This window comes from Pseudophryne corroboree, chromosome 9, assembly GCF_028390025.1.
Source record: "Pseudophryne corroboree isolate aPseCor3 chromosome 9, aPseCor3.hap2, whole genome shotgun sequence".
NCBI classification, from domain to species: domain Eukaryota; kingdom Metazoa; phylum Chordata; class Amphibia; order Anura; family Myobatrachidae; genus Pseudophryne; species Pseudophryne corroboree.
In genome coordinates, this window is record NC_086452.1 from 119625354 (window position 1) to 119648317 (window position 22964).

The 22964-nt window shown below is 45.6% G+C and overlaps 1 protein-coding gene and 1 pseudogene across 1 annotated transcript in view; both read right to left on the reverse strand.

Annotated features, from left to right (window-relative positions):
* LHX4 (LIM homeobox 4) overlaps positions 1-22964 on the reverse strand; it is a 114478-nt gene that overhangs the window by 16350 nt on the left and 75164 nt on the right. The window contains exons 4-5 of the mRNA XM_063938725.1: positions 21790-21944; positions 12514-12682 (exon numbers count right to left, since the gene is read on the reverse strand). Of these exons, the coding sequence (XP_063794795.1) occupies positions 12514-12682; positions 21790-21944 (324 nt within the window). The remainder of the gene's footprint in view (positions 1-12513; positions 12683-21789; positions 21945-22964) is intronic.
* Positions 2564-2682, reverse strand: LOC134963437 (5S ribosomal RNA; annotated as a pseudogene).

Here is a 22964-nt window from a genome sequence, read left to right on the forward strand (position 1 = left end):
AGGGATTCTCTGAGGCGGTTATTCAAACTATGTTGAAGACCCGCAAACTGGCTTCTGCACGTATTTTTTACGGGGTCTGGAACTCTTACTTCACATGATGTGCTAAGAATTATGATGCCTATTCGTTTAGAACTTCTAGGCTTTTGGCTTTTCTGCAACAAGGCCTACATTTAGGCCTTCGTCTGGCCTCCCTCAAGGTTCATATATCTGCCTTGTCAGTGTGGTTTCAGAGGAAAATTGCATCTATTCATGAAGTTCATACTTTCACTCAGGGTGTTTTACGGATTCAGCCTCCCGATGTCCCTCCTGTGGCTCCATGGGATCTGTCTGTTGTCTTAAGTGCCCTACAAGAGTCTCCATTTGAATCTCTTGAGTCTGTGGATCTTAAATGTCTTACACTAAAGGTCGTGTTTTTACTGGCTATTGCCTCTGCTAGGAGGGTGTCCGACTTAAGCGCTTTGTCCTGTCGTCCACCCTTTCTGATTGTTCACCGGGACCGGGCAGTTCTTCGAACTTGCCCTGTTATCTACCTAAGATGGTATCATCTTTTCATCTTAACCAAGAGATTGTAGTTTCCTCCTTTATCTCTTCTGGTTTGTCCTCCAAAGAGCGGTCTTTGGATGTGGTACGGGCTCTCCGTATTTACGTAGAGAGGACTGCCTCCCTCAGAAGGTCAAATACCCTTTTTGTACTGTTTGGTTTTCACAAACGTGGCTGGCCTGCGAATAAGCAAACCTTGGCCAGATGGTTTAGAATGGTGATTGCACAAGCCTATGCACAGGCTGGTCTTCCAGCTCCTGCTGCTATTAAAGCCCATTCTACTCGGTCTGTTGGACCTTCTTGGGCGGCCTGCCGAGGCGCGTCCGCTGAACAATTGTGCAAGGCGGCTACATGGTCCTCAGTGAACACGTTCATCATGTTCTATGCCTTTGATACTTCCGCCTCGCAGGATGCATTCTTTGGACGCCGAGTTCTTGTGCCCGCTACGGTGCGTCCCCTTCAATGAGGAACTGCTTTAGGACATCCCCGATGTATTCCCTGTGGAATCCCAGTGTACCCCGCTGCAGAAAAGAAGATTTATGGTAGACTTACCATGGTTAAATCTTTCTGCGAGGTACACTGGATTCCACAGGGCGCCCACTCTGACAGCACTAAGCTTCTTTGGGTTTATATGGCATTAGCTGCTAGTCCCTTCTCCTGTCGTGAGAATGTGGTTCTATGTGACTAACATCTACCGTCTCTTTTACCTGCTACTGCATTGGACTGGTTAACGAAACTGAGCTCCAGTGCCTGGAGGCGGGGGTTATAGAGGAGGCGGTACAATGCATCCTGGGAGCAGTCAAAGCTTTAGCCTGTTGGTGCCTCGGATCAAGATCCAACTCTACACCCCCCGATGTATTCCCTGTGGAATCCAGTGTACCTCGCAGAAAGAGAGTTAACCATGGCAAGCCTACCATAAATCTCCTTTTTATTTTGTTTTTCTGGTTCTTGCTAGTTTGTAAGTTATGCTATGCTGTTCACCCTTGTTTTAGGGTTACTTTTTAAGTAGTTAGTCCTAGCACTTAGCTGTGATAGGTCTCTTTTTAAAACATTTGCTTATTTTGCAAGAGCTACAGATTTGTCCCCATACATGTAACCTGATACAATAAGCCATGGCCACTGTATCGTAGCACTTCGTTTGCAGATTCAGAGACTCATTCGCACACAGATATACCATTATTGCATATCAAATTAATCGGGACAATCTTCTATTGCATCTTAGTCACATTGTTATGACTAATATGCATTTCCAGCAAGAAAGAGAGGGACTGTTTTGCGCAACCGCAGCAAAGATGTATGGGGACACACAGAGGTGGATCGGTCATAGGGCTCACAGGGAAGATTCCCGGTGGGCCGACACACTCGTGGGGCCTGTTTTGTTTGAGGACATGTGGTCCTATTTATAGACCTAATGAATAAGATGGACAGGAGGGAATACCGCACAGGATATAATGAATGTCAGAAAATAATTTTCTAAATACCAAAATAGAATAATTGAAAGAAAACACTGTTTTCTAATTCTAATGTTATTTGGTGGTGCACCCTGAGTCAGTAATGAAACATAAAACAACAAGGAGAAAGGAAGACTCTTTTGTGGGAACACTCTTGACTTTAAACAATATAGATTGGTCAGAATAGTTTAAAAATCAACTTTTAATGGTTTCACAAAATTAAGATAAGCAGTGGTTCATGAAGAAAATAACAGTCAACAAGTGACAATATATTCAAATAGCACCAAGTGCTGATATGAGATAGAAACTAAATTCCGGCTGACGGAGTAAATTCTGGATATTATAAGCAATAGCTTAGATATTAAGCGGTACGTTCAAATGGCAAGAGGATCCCTGTCCTGTGTTTTGTGTCAAAAATAAACAAATAATACAGTCTAGATACTAATTATATTAGAGATGGACATGCATATCATCACCAGCCAATTTAGGGAGGAAAGAAAAAGACTGGAAAATGAGATGGCAGAGTGAATCTGCTGTCAGTGTTAGACACTGAGCGTACTGAACCAATAGAGGCTCTACTAAACTGAGTCTTCCTCAATGGTCACCCACTTGAGTACTGACCCAGCCCAACACTGATTAGCTTCCGAGATCAGACGGCTTCGGGCGTTTCCAGTGTGGTATGATAGTAGAGAGAGTGAACAATGATTGGAAGCTCTGGAATCACTGATGAGAGTTCACGAATTACACAGTTATTCAGAAAAGATGACGGCAATAGGCCAATAGAGGAAACCAGATGGATCTGCTGCCAATGTTAGACAGGGACATAGCCCTGAATCAATGGTGAGAGTCCATGAAATTCAGAGTGAGTGGGAAAAGGGAGAGAGAGAATAAACAATAATAACAGTCTCGTTTGGCTATTAAGAATTCTTTCACAAAAGTCTAATTTATAGCGATAGCTGAATAAAATGCAATATTATTGCTCCGAAATTAGCTGGATTAATGATAAATGCCAAGTAGAAAATGATCTCTGTAAATGTAGTTATCTACTAGAGTACAGATAATAATCCAAATGTCCAAATACAGGATATCTATGATAAGGAAACAGAGACAGGTGAAAGAAGATAACAATGTAACAATTAGAATGTATCCAAGTGTCCAAATATAGGATGTCTGTGATAAAGAAACAGAGCCAGGTGAAAGGATAACAATGTAACAAGTATACAGAGGTGTCTCCTGACTCGAAGAGGCCTGTTAGGATTCAGAGAAGATCGCTGCCAATATCACAATACATGTGTGCATCGATAATAAACTTAGATAATAGCAATATCATAAAATAGATAAATATTGCTGATATTTATGTAAATGATAAAGGCTAGAGATACACCTTAAGGCCTAAAAAACCTGCCAATACTGATTCCAACAGTATCTTGTACCAGACCAGTTCACATTTTCCGCCGACCATCGAGAATATTCCCAAAGGGGAATTTCTCAGACTTAGGCGTAACTGTACAGAAGATGCCGTGTACAAACAGAAAAGTCATGACTAGCGACACGGCTACAAGCCCGTGGTTATAGCAAACGTGCTTTGAAGAGAGCTCAAAAATCTGTTCTCAAAACAAAGAGAGATGTCTTGATCTTCCAAGACAAATTGAAGGAGCAAGGAGATGATTCTAAAATTCGCTTTGTGGGTACCTTTTGCCCAGAATGGTGCCAGATAAAAAAGGCAATTTATAAACATCTACCAGTTTTGCACCTCGATACAGACCTATCACCTCTATTGGACTCTACGCTTCAAATCAGTTGGAGGAGATCAAACAACGTGAAGGATATGCTCGTTCAGAGCCATTTTACACGTGATCCTACAAGATCCAGTAACACAACAGGATCTTTTCCCTGTGGGCAATGCAAAGCCTGCCCTCAGATTCAGATTACAATTTCAATACGACATTTTTTCAACTGTAATACAGAAGGAATGGTCTATTGTTTAATCTGTAGCTGCAATCAACGCTACATTGGTATGACCACAAGGAAGTTCAAAACCAGAATCTTTGAACACATGGGAGCCATCAGAAATGCCTCATCTGATCTACTGAAAGGCAAAAAATTGACATCAGTAGCAAGGCATTTCCATGCTAAACATCAAGATTCTCCCTGTGAAATGCGAGCGTTTGGTCTTGACAGAGTCCACTTAAGCATACGTGGGGGTGACCTAAGCAAAGAACTTATCAGAAAAGAAAGTGAATGGACTTTCAAGCTAGGAGGGCTAAAACCATCAGGCCTAAATGAGTATATCAACTATAGTGTATTTTATGATTACTGACTTTACACCAAGGCGCATGTTAGCCAGAATTTGACATCTCTTTTCATACTTGCAAACTTGCCTACTGTTAAACCGTCACTCTTCCTGTCAATAGTGTTTTTGTCCCATATTCACTAGCACACCCAACAGTAGCACCGCATCACACTCACCCCTTCCCACTGGGCATCCCTTCAAGTTACACCCCATATCCCTTACACTCCGCATCACTCCACACGCCTTTTCCTACTTTTCACTTTCCCAAATTACCACTTCAGCACATGTCCTTTTGCCCCTTACATCTTCTCAGCACATTATCAGCAACGGACACTTTTCCTATCCAATTTATGCACATGTATGAAGGTCAGTTAAGTTGCCCCAAATCCACTATATGTGCATACTCATATGCATATTGCTAAAGGTTATATTTGTACAAGTTCTTTTCATAACACATACTTCCAATCACCACAAGTGATCGCACCACTAGACATACTATGGTATATAGCATTATCAGACACCGTGGCCTCGGTCGCACTCAGTTACAATTATTATACTCTTTATTAACAGGTACTCATTTTTGGCCTCATTTATGCCCTGGCTGATCAGTCTTTAAGATTAAGCATATACATACTAAATCCTGTTAGTTCTTATTTATAACCAAGCAGCAGTACCCCATATCTGCCTATCATTTCCTTCCTGATCAGTTGCCACATTTCCTCCTCTATAATCAATCATTTTGAGACACTGCCGGCAATTTTCTTGTCATCGATACAAGGATCATTATTCAGCTAAGCAGTGCCATTCATGTCTTTAGACTATGCGGTCCTACTCACCATGTTATAATAAATCACATCATTTATTTTCCTTATTCATAAGTTGCCCTGATATCCACTATATGTGCATACGCTTATATGCACATGCATAAGGGATAAAGTTGTGTGCAAGTGCAGTTTACAATACGTGTATTCCATCACCACACATGATCGCACAGTAAGATATGCAATGGTATACCAGACACCGTGGCCTCGGCCGCATTTTCTCATATCTACTTTCTTTATCAATAGTTATTTACTAAGTTTTGGTATTTAATAAATTATTTTAGCTTATTGATAACCAGGCATTATGACCCCATATTCGTCCACCATTTTCCTTCCGGTCTGTGGCTACATCTTCTCTCCTATAAGCATTTACCTTGAGCCACTACCTGCAATTATCCGTCATTTATATAAGGTTCATTATTTATTAAAGCAGCTTTACTCATGTCTGCAGACTACGCTGTCCTATTCATTAAGCTATAACAAACAGCATCACTATTTCTTATTCATAGAGCATATTGGCAGGCCTCTATTAATATTAACTCTTTCTCCTTTTGTTCACTTGTTTCTTGATTTATTAACTCATTTGTTCATTATATACACCTGCAGCGGCAATTTCATGATTTACATTCGTACTACATTTTGATACTACATTTTGGATATGAGTAACTAGATATAGGTTAAGATTATTATTATGGTTGTGTTTTACCCCCCTTATCTGTCTTTCTTGTATTTCTTTTTATGTGCTATGGTTCTCCTCGTTAAGCAATAATCGATTCAAGTTGCAACTTATGATATATCCGGAGCATCTGAGTCTCAGGATTCCAGCAGCTAATCAAGGGACACACCCCCTCATTGATTGGATGATCCAGCTCAGCCCACGTTTAAAAACCGCTGGGATCCAGACCTCAACAGGAAGTGATCAAGCCCGGCGGACGGGTGAAACGCGTCTTCCGACCTTTCCTTTTCCTGGCTGACCGGAGCAGCGGACATCCTCCCACACCTGCCTGTGTTTTGCGCCTCTCCTGGCTCCCCGCCTCTGTGCTGACCGGAACAACGGTCTTCACCAGGCCGGCGGCGCCTGTACTCCCTCACTGATCGAGACGGGCTACAGTGTTGTACAAGGGGATATTCTACCCTTACACCCAGCGCGGGTAATATCAGTTTTTTCTATACCTCTCACCACGATAAATTTGTTGAATGGTGGAAATTACTAGATTGTGGCCCACACTGTTTGGACATTAATTTCATTAGCACGTGTGAGCAACAGTTTATTGGACTTATCACACTTACCATTACTTCATTGGAATCAGTATTGGCAGGTTTTTTAGGCCTTAAGGTGTATCTCTAGCCTTTATCATTTACATAAATATCAGCAATATTTATCTATTTTGTGATATTGCTATTATCTAAGTTTATTATCGATGCACACATGTATTGTGATATTGGCAGCGATCTTCTCTGAATCCTAACAGGCCTCTTCGAGTCAGGAGACACCTCTGTATACTTGTTACATTGTTATCATTTCACCTGGCTCTGTTTCTTTATCACAGACATCCTATATTTGGACACTTGGATACATTCTACTTGTTACATTGTTATCTTCTTTCACCTGTCTCTGTTTCCTTATCATGGATATCCTGTATTTGGACATTTGGATTATTATCTGTACTCTAGTAGATAACTACATTTACAGAGATCATTCTCTACTTGGCATTTATCATTAATCCAGCTAATTTCGGAGCAATAATATTGCATTTTATTCAGCTATCGCTATAAATTAGACTTTTGTGAAAGAATTCTTAATAGCCAAATGAGACTGTTATTATTGTTTATTCTCTCTCTCCCTTTTCCCACTCACTCTGAATTTCATGGACTCTCACCATTGATTCAGGGCTATGTCCCTGTCTAACATTGGCAACAGATCCATCTGGTTTCGTCTATTGGCCTTTCTCTGACGTCCTAAGTGGATGCTGGGGACTCCGTCAGGACCATGGGGAATAGCAGCTCCGCAGGAGACAGGGCACAAAAGTAAAAGCTTTAGGATCAGGTGGTGTGCACTGGCTCCTCCCCCTATGACCCCCCTCCAAGCCTCAGTTAGGTTTTTGTGCCCGGCCGAGAAGGGTGCAATCTAGGTGGCTCTCCTAAAGAGCTGCTTAGAGTAAAAGGTTCAAATCAAGATGGAGTCACTCAGAGCAGTGATAGCGAACCAGGAAGAAGGGGACTATATGGTGTCCCTGGACATCAGGGATGCTTACCTCCATGTCCCAAATTTGCCCTTCTCACCAAGGGTACCTCAGGTTCGTGGTACAGAACTGTCACTATCAGTTTCAGACGCTGCTGTTTGGATTGTCCACGGCACCCCGGGTCTTTACCAAGGTAATGGCCGAAATGATGATTCTTCTTCAAAGAAAATGGACGATCTCCTGATAAGGGCAAGGTCCAGAGAACAGTTGGAGGTCGGAGTAGCACTATCTCAAGTAGTTCTACGACAGCACGGGTGGATTCTAAATATTCCAAAATCGCAGCTGTTTCCGACGACACGTCTACTGTTCCTAGGGATGATTCTGGACACAGTCCAGAAAAGGGTGTTTCTCCCGGAGAAGAAAGCCAGGGAGTTATCCGAGCTAGTCAGGAACCTCCTAAAACCAGGAAAAGTGTCAGTGCATCATTGCACAAGGGTCCTGGGAAAAATGGTGGCTTCTTACGAAGCGATTCCATTCGGCAGATTTCACGCAAGAACTTTTCAGTGGGATCTGCTGGAAAAATGGTCCGGATCGCATCTTCAGATGCATCAGCGGATAACCCTGTCTCCAAGGACAAGGGTGTTTCTTCTGCGGTGGCTGCAGAGTGCTCATCTATTAAAGGGCCGCAGATTCGGCATTCAGGACTGGGTCCTGGTGACCACGGATGCCAGCCTGAGAGGCTGGGGAGCAGTCACACAGGGAAAAAATTTCCAGGGAGTGTGATATAGTCTGGAGACTTCTCTCCACATAAATATACTGGAGCTAAGGGCAATTTACAATGCTCTAAGCTTAGCAAGACCTCTGCTTCAAGGTCAGCCGGTATTGATCCAGTGGGACAACATCACGGCAGTCGCCCACGTAAACAGACAGGGCGGCACAAGAAGCAGGAGGGCAATGGCAGAAACTGCAAGGATTCTTCGCTGGGCGGAAAATCATGTGATAACACTGTCAGCAGTGTTCATTCCGGGAGTGGACAACTGGGAAGCAGACTTCCTCAGCAGGCACGACCTCCACCCGGGAGAGTGGGGACTTCATCGGGAAGTCTTCCACATGATTGTGAACCGTTGGGAAAGACCAAAGGTGGACATGATGGCGTCCCGCCTGAACAAAAAACTGGACAAGTATTGCGCCAGGTCAAGAGACCCTCAGGCAATAGCTGTGGACGTTCTGGTAACACCGTGGGTGTACCAGTCGGTGTATGTGTTCCCTCCTCTGCTTCTCATACCCAAGGTACTGAGAATTATAAGACGTAGAGGAGTAAGAACTATACTCGTGGCTCCGGATTGGCCAAGAAGGACTTGGTACCCGGAACTTCAAGAAATGCTCACAGAGGACTCATGGCCTCTGCCGCTAAGAAGGGACTTGCTTCAGCAAGTACCATGTCTGTTCCAAGACTTACCGCGGCTGCGTTTGACGGCATGGCGGTGGAACGCCGGATCCTAAGGGAAAAAGGCATTCCGGAAGAGGTCATTCCTACCCTGGTCAAAGCCAGGAAGGAGGTGACCGCACAACATTATCACCACATGTGGCGAAAATATGTTGCGTGGTGTGAGGCCAGGAAGGCCCCACGAAGAAATTTCAACTCGGTCGATTCCTGCATTTCCTGCAAACAGGAGTGTCTATGGGCCTCAAATTGGGGTCCATTAAGGTTCAAATTTCGGCCCTGTCAATTTTCTTCCAGAAAAAATTGGCTTCGGTTCCTGAAGTCCAGAAGTTTGTCAAGGGAGTACTGCATATACAACTCCCTTTTGTGCCTCCAGTGGCACTGTGGGATCTCAACATAGTTCTGGGATTCCTCAAATCACATTGGTTTAAACCGCTCAAATCTGTGGATTTGAAATATCTCACATGGAAAGTGACCATGCTGTTGGCCCTGGCCTTGGCCAGGCGAGTGTCAGAATTGGCGGCTTTGTCTCACAAAGCCCATATCTGATTGTCCATTCGGACAGGGCAGAGCTGCGGACTCGTCCCCAGTTTCTCCCTAAGGTGGTGTCAGCGTTTCACCTGCACCAGCTTATTGTGGTACCTGCGGCTACTAGGGACTTGGAGGACTCCAAGTTGCTAGATGTTGTCAGGGCCCTGAAAATATAGGTTTCCAGGACGGCTGGAGTCAGGAAAACTGACTTGCTGTTATCCTGTAGGCACCCAAAAAACTGGGTGCTCTTGCTTCTAAGCAGACGATTGCTAGTTGGATGTGTAGTACAATTCAGCTTGCACATTCTGTGGCAGGCCTGCCACAGCCAAAATATGTAAATGCCCATTCCACAAGGAAGGTGGGCTCATCTTGGGCGGCTGCCCGAGGGGTCTCGGCTTTACAACTTTGCCGAGCTGCTACTTGGTCAGGGGCACACCCTGGCTGAGGAGGACCTGGAGTTCTCTCATTCGGTGCTGCAGAGTCATCCGCACTCTCCCGCCCGTTTGGGAGCTTTGGTATAATCCCCATGGTCCTGACGGAGTCCCCAGCATCCACTTAGGACGTCAGAGAAAATAAGAATTTACTTACCGATAATTCTATTTCTCGTAGTCCGTAGTGGATGCTGGGCGCCCATCCCAAGTGCGGATTGTCTGCAATACTTGTACATAGTTATTGTTACAAAAATCGGGTTATTATTGTTGTGAGCCATCTTTTCAGAGGCTCCGCTGTTATCATGCTGTTAACTGGGTTCAGATCACAGGTTGTACAGTGTGATTGGTGTGGCTGGTATGAGTCTTACCCGGGATTCAAAATCCTTCCTTATTGTGTACGCTCGTCCGGGCACAGTATCCTAACTGAGGCTTGGAGGGGGGTCATAGGGGGAGGAGCCAGTGCACACCACCTGATCCTAAAGCTTTTACTTTTGTGCCCTGTCTCCTGCGGAGCCGCTATTCCCCATGGTCCTGACGGAGTCCCCAGCATCCACTACGGACTATGAGAAATAGAATTATCGGTAAGTAAATTCCTATTATTGCTGTCATCTTTTCTGAATAACTGTGTAATTCGTGAACTCTCATCAGTGATTCCAGAGCTTCCAATCATTGTTCACTCTCTCTACTATCATACCACACTGGAAATGCCCGAAGCCGTCCGATCTCGGAAGCTAATCAGTGTTAGGCTGGGTCAGTACTCAAGTGGGTGACCATTGAGGAAGACTCCGTTTAGTAGAGCCTCTATTGGTTCAGTACGCTCAGTGTCTAACACTGACCGCAGATTCACTCTGCCATCTCATTTTCCACTCTTTTTCTTTCCTCCCTAAATTGGCTGGTGATGATATGCATGTCCATCTCTAATATAATTAGTATCTAGACTGTATTATTTGTTTATTTTTGACACAAAACACAGTACAGGGATCCACTTGCCATTTGAACGTACCGCTTAATATCTAAGCTATTGCTTATAATATCCAGAATTTACTCCGTCAGCCGGAATTTAGTTTCTATCTCATATCAGCACTTGGTGCTATTTGAATATATTGTCACTTGTTGACTGTTATTTTCTTCATGAACCACTGATTATCTTAATTTTGTGAAACCATTAAAAGTTGATTTTTAAACTATTCTGACCAATCTATATTGTTTAAAGTCAAGAGTGCACCCACAAAAGAGTCTTCTTTTCTCCTTGTTGTTTTATATAATGAATAAGATGCAAAATAATTTGCATATATGAAAATTACTTTGCCACTTAGCCTGTGATTGCAGATGATCTAGTGCAGGGGTTCTCAAACTCGGTCCTCAGGACCCCACACGGTGCATGTTTTGCAGGTAACCCAGCAGGTGCACAGGTGTATTAATTACTCACTGACACATTTTAAAAGGTCCACAGGTGGAGCTAATTATTTCACTTGCAATTCTGTGAGGAGACCTGCAAAACATGCACCGTGTGGGGTCCTGAGGACCGAGTTTGAGAACCTGTGATCTAGTGCATAGGTTGTCAAACTCGGTCCTCAGGACCCCACACAGTGCATGTTTTGCAGGTAACCCAGCAGGTGCACAGGTGTATTAATTACTCAGACACATTTTAAAAGGTCCACAGGTGGAGCTAATTATTTCACTTGCGATTCTGCGAGGAGACCTGCAAAACATGCACTCTGTGGGGTCCTGGGGACCGAGTTTGAGAACCTGTGATCTAGTGTATGCTCTGCTTGCTTGGCTGACATATAAGATTGAGTGAATATTGATTGGGATACGGTTGGTGTGATAAGCGAAAAAATATATCTTTCTAAAGAATTATATAGTTTCCTAAATTCTAAAGGTGTATCATATAATGTGCTCATAATATTTAATTTTATTTCCTTTTAACTTCCCCCTTGATGCTGGACATGTCCACTATCTGGAAAGTCTTGGGAGGAGGGTGCTGCTGCCATGGCTAGACCTTACACCTCTAGTGCTGCCCATGTGGGGCCACTAGTACAAATTTTTCCAGTGCCTGGGGACACATCTGTACTTGTTTCATTGTCCCAACTTATAACTGTACCGTGAAAGTCACCCATGAGGAGGACCATAATATTCTTAGCTGACAATTCAATTTGATTATTGGATTTCAGTACAGTGCAGAAAAACATGTAGTAGTAATACACTGAATCCATCTGAATACAGAATACCTCCTCACAGACCTAATAGTGGTTCATGTTTTACATGTGCCACTCATTATTTCACGTGTGTTTCCATGAGGAGATCTGGAAAACATACACTCTGCAGGGGTTCGGTATTGGGTCATGGCTTGCAGGATGCGGGTGGTTACATGACCGACACCGGCATCCCGATATTGAGAATGCCGACATGGGACGGTGTTCTTATTTTATCCCTCCCTGTCTCCTACCCTAACCCACCTACCCACCTGGGGTGGCGGCTAGAGCTAAAACTTGGGGGGGAAGTGGACGACACATGCTACAGCTGACTCCCCTCTAGTGCTTAACCTGATTTCCCCCCTGGGTCCTAACAGGGACCCCGATACTTACCTTTGGTATGTAGGTGTTCTGGTGCCGGGATTCCGAGTGCTAAATGCATCCCTTCCTAATGGGGCGATGAGGACAAGGTACAGAATAATGGGTCTGGAAGCACCAAAGATGCAGTATCTAATATGGAGCATTGTATCAATCTGTTTTTGACTATGCAAAGGAAAATTATTCTCATGCAATTATCTATTCATGGCAAATTCTTCACAAAAGTTAGGATTAAATCATGTTTACCTCTGTAGCTTAATTCACTATCGCTTACTCCACAGTCCTCCGTAGAACTTTCTTTCCCAGGCTTTCCTACCCGTGTTTTCCTCACGCTCTTGTAGAAGTGACCCCAACGTTGCCGGCCAGCATCCTTTTTCAGCCGTTTCTCTTTAGCGCGTCTGTTCTGGAACCAGACCTGAGGAGGGTAGGAGAGAAACTAGTTTGAGTTCCCTGACCATGATGTGTAAAATGAAAAAGGCAACTACCCAAAAGTGCTGCTGCCTCCTGTATCAACAAGTGGAGCTCTGGCTGCCAGGGCTTTCCCCTACATTTCTAAAGTTGATTTTGCAAAACAATAAAACGGATAAAACTGACCTCTATCTATAGCCATGCTAGATCATATGACGTACTTTCAAGAGTACCAGTGGCAAAAAAATGGCATTGAGTTTATTTTCTTGTTAACATTAAATTAAGACTTCTCACAGGTTATAAGATGAGTTATGTCACTGACTATTTGTGAAGCATTCACCTAAAGCTAGGGTAAAGCCAAACTGAGCCATATGTAAGGCAAGTTTTGTGCCGTCTCTTCCATTTTCCATAGAGACTCCCAGGGCCGCAACTAGGGGGAAGGAGGGGGGGGGGCAGGATTTGAGGGGGCGCCGAGGAGCAGTTTTGTGTTTTTTTGTTTTTGTTTTGGGGGGGGGGGGGGGGGTTTACTGGCAGTGCTGTGCTGCTCCAGTGAGACAGCAGACTGCTCCCGGGGCAGTGTCTCTGACCCAGCTGTCTGCCCGCAGCTGGCTCCGATGCTGTGCGGGTGAGCTCCGGTACCTGGGATCTCTCCTATGTCGGCTACTGTCTTAAACTATCTTCTTTGCCATGGAGTGCTGTGACTAACATGCAGTGCACCGTACAAGATATAGAAGCGAGCTGTTGGTGCTGTGTTTTTCAGCAGGCTATGATCCCAGCTGCCTGATGACCAGCACCAACCGATAACAAGCTGCCGGCTACACACCATTGACATGCTGCCCCAGGCTTTTGATTGTTAACAGATGCAGTCACCAATGTTACAGAAATCAAAGGCTCACTTTGCTAGTTATCCACTTGATAGTGGAAACTAGGAGCCTGGACAACCTCCAACTCTCACCGAGTATCACTACAGCAGCTTTGTGGTGAGTTTAAAGACAGACTTTATTATCGGCACTGTGCTCCCAGTTATCAGTATCAACCTCCGCTTTGCCTCCTAGATGGGGGGATTTGGTGTAGCTTATAGGGGGATGTAGTGTAGTGTAGTGTACCATATAGGCCAGGGTATGTAGTGTAGTAATGTATTGCAGTATATAGGGGCATGTAGTGCACTGATGTGGTGTAGCGTATAAGGGGATGTAGTGTAGTGATGTAGCTTTGACACTCCAGCTGTTGTTGAACTACACATCCCAACATGCGCTGCTACAGTTTTGCTATTTGGCCATGCTAAAACTGTAGCAGGGCATGCTGGGATGTGTAGTTCAACAACAGCTGGAGTGCCAAAGGTTCCCCATCACTGGTATAGGGTATATAGGGCAGTGTATAGGGGCATGTAGTGAAGTGATGTAGTTCAGCATGTAGGGGATGTAGTATAGTGATGTAGTGCAGTGGATAGGGAAATGTAGTGCAGTGATGAAGTGTTATGATATAGTGCAGTGATATAGGAGGTCATTCTGAGTTGATCGCTAGCTGCCGTTTTTTCGCAGCGCAGCGTTCAGGCTAAAAATCTGCATTTCTGCGCATGCGTATAGGCCGCAATGCGCACGCGCGTCGTATGGGTACAAAGCCCGTTGTGGTTGTGCACAGGTTGTAGCGAAGTTTTCAGTCGCACTGACGGACGCAAGAAGATTGACAGGAAGGGGGCGTTTCTGGGTGTCAACTGACCGTTTTCAGGGATTGTTTGCAAAAACGCAGGCGTGGCTGGGTGTTCGCTGGGCAGGTGTATGACGTCAAATCCGGACACAAATAGGCTGAAGTGATCGCAAGCGCTGAGTAGCTTCATAGCTACTCTGAAACTGCACAAACTGTTTTTGTAGAGCTCGGCTGCACAAGCGTTCGCACTTCTGCTAAGCTAAAATACACTCCCCAGTGGGCGGCGGCATAGCGTTTGCACGGCTGCTAAAACTAGCTAGCGAGCGATCAACTCGGAATGACCCCCATAGTGCAATGTATGCGGACACACAGGGGGGCATGTAGTCAAACACGCTGCTGGGGGAGCAAGTGATGCTTAGGGCATTTGGGGCACATAGGGGAATATTGTCCAATAGTATCCCCTTCTTTTTGACATTTTTTATAATCTGATTATTTTAGTCAGACGGGGTTTGTTTGATTTTGGGTTGGGGGGGCACCAAATTGCTGCCATGCCCCAGGTGACGAAAATCCTAGTTTCGGCCCTGGAGACTCCTACCATAGTATACTAGAAGCATGACCACACATTTTTCCCTTGAGAGTCTATTGCCAGATATAGAACTAATGCAGTCCAACTGCCAGCTGTGTTACAATGACCTTGTTGCCAGCAAGCAACCCATTTAAACAGTAGTAGAAGTTAGAAACAACTTAGACCATGCCCCTAATCCATATAAAACACTTTTAGTGACTGAAACTCTTGGCTGACCCTAGAAAGTTGGGACTGTAGACATATATGCCCATTGCCAGATAACCACATTGATCAGATCATATTGCCAACAAGCCACATTGCATTTCCCCACATGCTACTTCATTACGTTACACTGTCTGTAGGCCAGCTGAAATTACCTGTTATGAACATAGTTTCTGAGGTTGAAAAAACACAATTTGTCCATCAAGTTCAACCTCTTAAGGTGCATACACACGGTGAGATTCGGGCTAACCCCGATTCTCACTATACGACAGGGGATAGGTTGGCATCACAAGCACATAATGACTCTGCTTGCGATACTGGCTATGTGCGATTTTGGCTAAGTGTCTATTTTTATTATCTTTTCTACGAAATAGTAAAAATTTACTTGCCTGCACAGTCTATCTATGCTTGCGATGCCGACCGCGCATTGGCATCGCATCGGGATCGCAAGGTGACTTTCACCTTGCGATCTGCACTAACTTTTCTTACGATTTTAACTATATAGTCAAAATCGTAAGAAAATATCTCACAGTGTGTACACACCATTAGTGGTCTCCTACACTGTATTACTTTTAGGACAACTTTATCTGTTGTGAATGTTGGCCGTTATGTTTATTCCTCTTTTCTCTAACGTCCTAGTGGATGCTAGGATCTCCGAAAGGACCATGGGGAATAGCGGCTCCGCAGGAGACTGGGCACAAAAGTAAAAAGCTTTAGGACTACCTGGTGTGCACTGGCTCCTCCCCCTATGACCCTCCTCCAAGCCTCAGTTAGATTTTTGTGCCCGAACGAGACGGGTGCAGGCTAAGGGGCTCTCCTGAGCTGCTTAGTGTAAAAGTTTAAAGTAGGTTTTTTATTTTCAGTGAGACCTGCTGGCAACAGGCTCACTGCACCGAGGGACTAAGGGGAGAAGAAGCGAACTCACCTGCGTGCAGAGTGGATTGGGCTTCTTAGGCTACTGGACATTAGCTCCAGAGGGACGATCACAGGCCCAGCCATGGATGGGTCCCGGAGCCGCGCCGCCGGCCCCCTTACAGAGCCAGAAGAGTGAAGAGGTCCGGAAAATCGGCGGCAGAAGACGTCCTGTCTTCAATAAGGTAGCGCACAGCACCGCAGCTGTGCGCCATTGCTCTCAGCACACTTCACACTCCGGTCACTGAGGGTGCAGGGCGCTGGGGGGGGGCGCCCTGAGACGCAATAAAAAACCTTTTTTTGGCAAAAAATACATCACATATAGCTCCTGGGCTATATGGATGCATTTAACCCCTGCCAATTTTTCCATTAAAAAGCGGGAGAAAGGCCGCCGTGAAGGGGGCGGAGCCTATCTCCTCAGCACACTGGCGCCATTTTTTCCTCACAGCTCCGTTGGAGGAAGGCTCCCTGACTCTCCCCTGCAGTCCTGCACTACAGAAACAGGGTAAAACAAGAGAGGGGGGGGCACTAAATTGGCATATTAATATATACAGCAGCTATATTAGGGAAAAACACTTATATAAGGTTATCCCTGTATATATATAGCGCTCTGGTGTGTGCTGGCAAACTCTCCCTCTGTCTCCCCAAAGGGCTAGTGGGGTCCTGTCCTCTATCAGAGCATTCCCTGTGTGTGTGTGCTGTGTGTCGGTACGCTGTGTCGACATGTATGAGGAGGAAAATGGTGTGGAGGCGGAGCAATTGCCTGTGTTAGTGATGTCACCCCCTAGGGAGTCGACACCTGACTGGATGGTCTTATGGAAAGAATTACGTGATAGTGTCGGCACTTTACAAAAGACTGTTGACGACATGAGACAGCCGGCAAATCAGTTAATACCTGTACAGGCGTCTCAAACACCGTCAGGGGCTATAAAACGCCCGTTACCTCGGGTCAATACAGACACTGACACGGACACTGACTCCAGTGTCGACGGTGAGGAAACAAACGTATTTTCCAGTAGGGCCACACGTTACATGATCACGGCAATGAAGGAGGTTTTGAACATTTCTGATACTACAAGTACCACAAAAAAGGGTATTATGTGGGGTGTGAAAAAACTACCCGTAGTTTTTCCTGAATCAGATGAATTAAATGAGGTGTGTGGTGAAGCGTGGGTTTCCCCCGATAAAAAACTGCTAATTTCTAAAAAATTATTGCCATTATACCCTTTCCCGCCAGAGGTTAGGGCGCGTTGGGAAACACCCCCTAGAGTGGATAAGGCGCTCACACGCTTATCAAAACAAGTGGCGTTACCGTCTCCTGATACGGCCGCCCTCAAGGAACCAGCTGATAGGAAGCTGGAAAATATCCTAAAAAGTATATACACACATACTGGTATTATACTGCGACCAGCAATCGCCTCAGCCTGGATGTGCAGTGCTGGGGTGGCTTGGTCGGATTCCCTGACTGAAAATATTGATACCCTGGACAGGGACAATATATTATTGACTATAGAGCATTTAAAGGATGCATTTCTATATATGCGTGATGCACAGAGGGATATTTGCACTCTGGCATCAAGAGTAAGTGCGATGTCCATTTCTGCCAGAAGAGGGTTATGGACGCGACAGTGGTCAGGTGATGCGGATTCCAAACGGCATATGGAAGTATTGCCGTATAAAGGGGAGGAGTTATTTGGGGTCGGTCTATCGGACCTGGTGGCCACGGCAACGGCTGGGAAATCCACCTTTTTACCCCAAGTCACCTCACAGCAGAAAAAGATACCGTCTTTTCAGGCTCAGTCCTTTCGTCCCCATAAGGGCAAGCGGGCAAAAGGCCACTCATATCTGCCCCGGGGCAGAGGAAGGGGAAAAAGACTGCAGCAGACAGCCTCTTCCCACGAACAGAAGCCCTCCCCCGCTTCTCCCAAGTCCTCAGCATGACACTGGGGCCTTACAAGCGGACTCGGGCAAGACGGTGGGGGCCCGTCTCAAGAATTTCAGCGCGCAGTGGGCTCACTCGCAAGTGGACCCCTGGATCCTGCAGGTAGTATCTCAGGGGTACAAATTGGAATTCGAGACGTCTCCCCCTCGCCGGTTCCTGAAGTCTGCTTTACCAACGTCTCCCCCCGACAGGGAGGCGGTATTGGAAGCCATTCACATGCTGTATTCCCAGCAAGTGATAATCAAGGTACCCCTCCTACAACAGGGAAAGGGGTATTATTCCACGCTGTTTGTGGTACCGAAGCCGGACGGCTCGGTGAGACCCATTTTAAATCTGAAATCCTTGAACACTTACATAAAAAGGTTCAAGTTCAAGATGGAGTCACTCAGAGCAGTGATAGCGAACCTGGAAGAAGGGGACTATATGGTGTCTCTGGACATCAAGGATACTTACCTCCATGTCCCAATTTGCCCTTCTCACCAAGGGTACCTCAGGTTTGTGGTACAGAACTGTCACTATCAGTTTCAGACGCTGCCGTTTGGATTGTCCACGGCACCCCGGGTCTTTACCAAGGTAATGGCCGAAATGATGATTCTTCTTCGAAGAAAAGGCGTCTTAATTATCCCTTACTTGGACGATCTCCTGATAAGGGCAAGGTCCAGAGAACAGTTAGAGGTCGGAGTAGCACTATCTCAAGTAGTACTACGACAGCACGGATGGATTCTAAATATTCCAAAATCACAGCTGATTCCGACGACACGTCTGCTGTTCCTAGGAATGATTCTGGACACAGTACAGAAAAAGGTGTTTCTCCCGGAAGAGAAAGCCAGGGAGTTATCCGACCTAGTCAGGAACCTCCTAAGACCAGGCCAAGTGTCAGTACATCAATGCACAAGGGTCCTGGGAAAGATGGTGGCTTCTTACGAAGCGATTCCATTCGGCAGATTCCACGCAAGAACTTTTCAGTGGGATCTGCTGGACAAATGGTCCGGATCGCATCTTCAAATGCATCAGCGGATAACCCTGTCTCCAAGGACAAGGGTGTCTCTCCTGTGGTGGTTACAGAGTGCTCATCTCCTAGAGGGCCGCAGATTCGGCATTCAGGATTGGGTCCTGGTGACCACGGATGCCAGCCTGAGGGGCTGGGGAGCAGTCACACAGGGAAGAAATTTCCAGGGCTTGTGGTCAAGCATGGAAACGTCACTTCACATAAATATCCTGGAACTCAGGGCCATTTACAATGCCCTAAGTCAGGCAAGACCTCTGCTTCAGGGTCAGCCGGTGTTGATCCAGTCGGACAACATCACGGCAGTCGCCCACGTAAACAGACAGGGCGGCACAAGAAGCAGGAGGGCAATGACGGAAGTGGCAAGGATTCTTCGCTGGGCGGAAAATCATGTGATAGCACTGTCAGCAGTGTTCATTCCGGGAGTGGACAATTGGGAAGCAGACTTCCTCAGCAGACACGATCTTCACCCGGGGGAGTGGGGACTTCACCCAGAAGTCTTCCACATGATTGTGAACCGTTGGGAAAAACCAAAGGTGGACATGATGGCGTCCCGCCTCAACAAAAAACTGGACAGATATTGCGCCAGGTCAAGGGACCCTCAGGCAATAGCTGTGGACGCTCTGGTAACACCGTGGGTGTACCAGTCAGTGTATGTGTTCCCTCCTCTTCCTCTCATACCAAAAGTACTGAGAATCATAAGAAGGAGAGGAGTAAAGACTATACTCGTGGCTCCGGATTGGCCAAGAAGGACTTGGTACCCGGAAATTCAAGAGATGCTCACGGAAGACCCGTGGCCTCTACCTCTAAGAAAGGACCTGCTCCAGCAGGGACCATGTCTGTTCCAAGACTTACCGCGGCTGCGTTTGACGGCATGGCGGTTGAACGCCGGATCCTGAAGGAAAAAGGCATTCCGGATGAAGTCATCCCTACCCTGATCAAAGCCAGGAAGGATGTGACCGTACAACATTATCACCGTATTTGGCGAAAATATGTTGCGTGGTGCGAGGCCAGGAAGGCCCCTACAGAGGAATTTCAACTGGGTCGATTCTTGCATTTCCTGCAAACAGGACTGTCTATGGGCCTAAAATTAGGGTCCATTAAGGTTCAAATTTTGGCCCTGTCAATATTCTTCCAAAAAGAACTAGCTTCTGTTCCTGAAGTTCAGACGTTTGTCAAGGGAGTACTGCATATACAGCCTCCTTTTGTGCCTCCAGTGGCACCTTGGGATCTCAATGTAGTTTTGGGGTTCCTAAAATCACATTGGTTTGAACCACTCACCACTGTGGACTTAAAATATCTCACATGGAAAGTGGTAATGCTGTTAGCCCTGGCTTCAGCCAGGCGTGTTTCAGAATTGGCGGCTTTATCCTATAAAAGCCCTTACCTAATTTTTCATACGGACAGGGCAGAATTGAGGACTCGTCCTCAATTTCTCCCTAAGGTGGTTTCAGCATTTCACTTAAACCAGCCTATTGTGGTGCCTGCGGCTACTAGGGACTTGGAGGATTCCAAGTTACTGGACGTAGTCAGGGCCCTGAAAATATGTTTCCAGGACGGCTGGAGTCAGAAAATCTGACTCGCTGTTTATCCTGTATGCACCCAACAAGCTGGGTGCTCCTGCTTCTAAGCAGACTATTGCTCGTTGGATTTGTAGTACAATTCAGCTTGCACATTCTGTGGCAGGCCTGCCACAGCCAAAATCTGTAAAAGCCCATTCCACAAGGAAAGTGGACTCATCTTGGGCGGCTGCCCGAGGGCTCTCGGCTTTACAACTTTGCCGAGCAGCTACTTGGTCAGGGGCAAACACGTTTGCTAAATTCTACAAATTTGATACCCTGGCTGAGGAGGACCTGGAGTTCTCTCATTCGGTGCTGCAGAGTCATCCGCACTCTCCCGCCCGTTTGGGAGCTTTGGTATAATCCCCATGGTCCTTTCGGAGTCCCCAGCATCCACTAGGACGTTAGAGAAAATTAGAATTTACTTACCGATAATTCTATTTCTCATAGTCCGTAGTGGATGCTGGGCGCCCATCCCAAGTGCGGATTGTCTGCATTACTTGTACATAGTTATTGTTACAAAAATCGGGTTATTGTTGTTGTGAGCCATCTTTTCAGAGGCTCCTTCTGTTATCATGCTGTTAACTGGGTTCAGATCACAAGTTGTACGGTGTGATTGGTGTGGCTGGTAAGAGTCTTACCCGGGATTCAAAATCCTTCCTTATTGTGTACGCTCCTCCGGGCACAGTATCCTAACTGAGGCTTGGAGGAGGGTCATAGGGGGAGGAGCCAGTGCACACCAGGTAGTCCTAAAGCTTTTTACTTTTGTGCCCAGACTCCTGCGGAGCCGCTATTCCCCATGGTCCTTTCGGAGTCCCCAGCATCCACTACGGACTATGAGAAATAGAATTATCGGTAAGTAAATTCTTATTTTTTTAACTATAGTGCGTGATTTACCCAGGATAACCCTGTATATCCTTATTCATTAGGAATTTATCAAGCCCATTCTTAAAAGAAATGACCGAGTTCGCCATTACTACTCTCTCAGGCAGGGAATTCCAAATACGTATTGTCCTTACAGTGAAGACACAAGTCTTTGGTATTTAGATTGTCTAGCAGGTAATCTGATACCATACACTAGTGAATTTGCTAAAGCCAAGAAGCAGCTCCCAACATTTTAGGGTTAGGGCCATAATTTTTCAGAACTCTGAAATAAATTGTTTTATTGCAGTATTATCATAGTGTTGCTAATAGGTAAAAGTGTGTAAGTGGGATATTTTGATGATTTATTCGTCCTAGTTATTTGCTACACCTGTAGTACCTGTACAACACGCATGTCTAGGCCAGTCTCCGAGGACAGCTGTTCCCTCACATGACGGGCCGGTTTCGGTGAGTTCTTGTAAGCATTTTTTAATGTCTCCAGTTGTTTAGCTGTTATCGTTGTTCGAGGCCTTTTAGCTCCTCCCTCTGAGTCATCTGGATAAAAAGTGACAGAGATATTTATTAAAGTTCACTGATCATCAAAGACTGAAAAGATGTAAAATAGACTACGATGGTTCATAAATATTTTCTTATATGCTAAATGCTGCAGTTTAATAATACCTTAATATCTTAATCCCTTCAGAAGTGTCAGGTCTCTAAATTGATAGAGAATAACTATTCTATAATTTCTATGGCAAAAACAATAAAAAAGAAAAAGCCCAACAATCGAGACTCCTAGCTGGATTGGCCAATTCATCAGGGACAAATATGAGAAGTTAAAGGTGGGTACACACTAATAGATATATCTGCAGATCAATTGATCTGCAGATATATCTATGGACGGATCGGGCAGTGTGCTGTGCATACATACTGCCCGATCCGTCGGGGACTGACGTCATGAACTGGGTGGGCGTGTACACACGCCTGCCCAGTTCAGCTGTCAATCACTGCCGGCCGCCGCAGCATGTGTACGGGCGGTCGGCCGTACACACACAGCGACGCGCCAATATATCAGTAGATATATTGTCCGTCGGCTGTGCTGCGGGGCCGACGCGATACGTCTGTGAACGACGGAATTCACAGATGTATCGGCCGTACACACTGGCCGACGGACCCGTGATATATCGCCCGTTCAAGAGAACGGCCGATATATCGACCAGTGTGTACGGGCCTTAAGAGTAGTAGCAACAGCATCACCTTCCGAAAATCTGGAGAGGGGTCCTGTGCCCTGGACTTGAACCTTGGTGTTATTGACCCACCAGATGAAGTTACAGTTGGTGGGCCCATATTTACTCTGCGCAATATTGCTTTGTTATGATTATTCCGATTAGCGGTATTTAGAGTGTGCACCTGCATTTTCTCTTTTTTTTTTCTTTGTGGAATGATAAGTCTCAGCATGGTAGTACCTCATATTTAGAATTAGGGTGTGCCGTCCAAAGCCCCCCACTCCGCCCCCCTTTCCCCCCATCCCTTCTGTTACAAACATTACACTTAGTGTATTGAGTAATTTTGTTT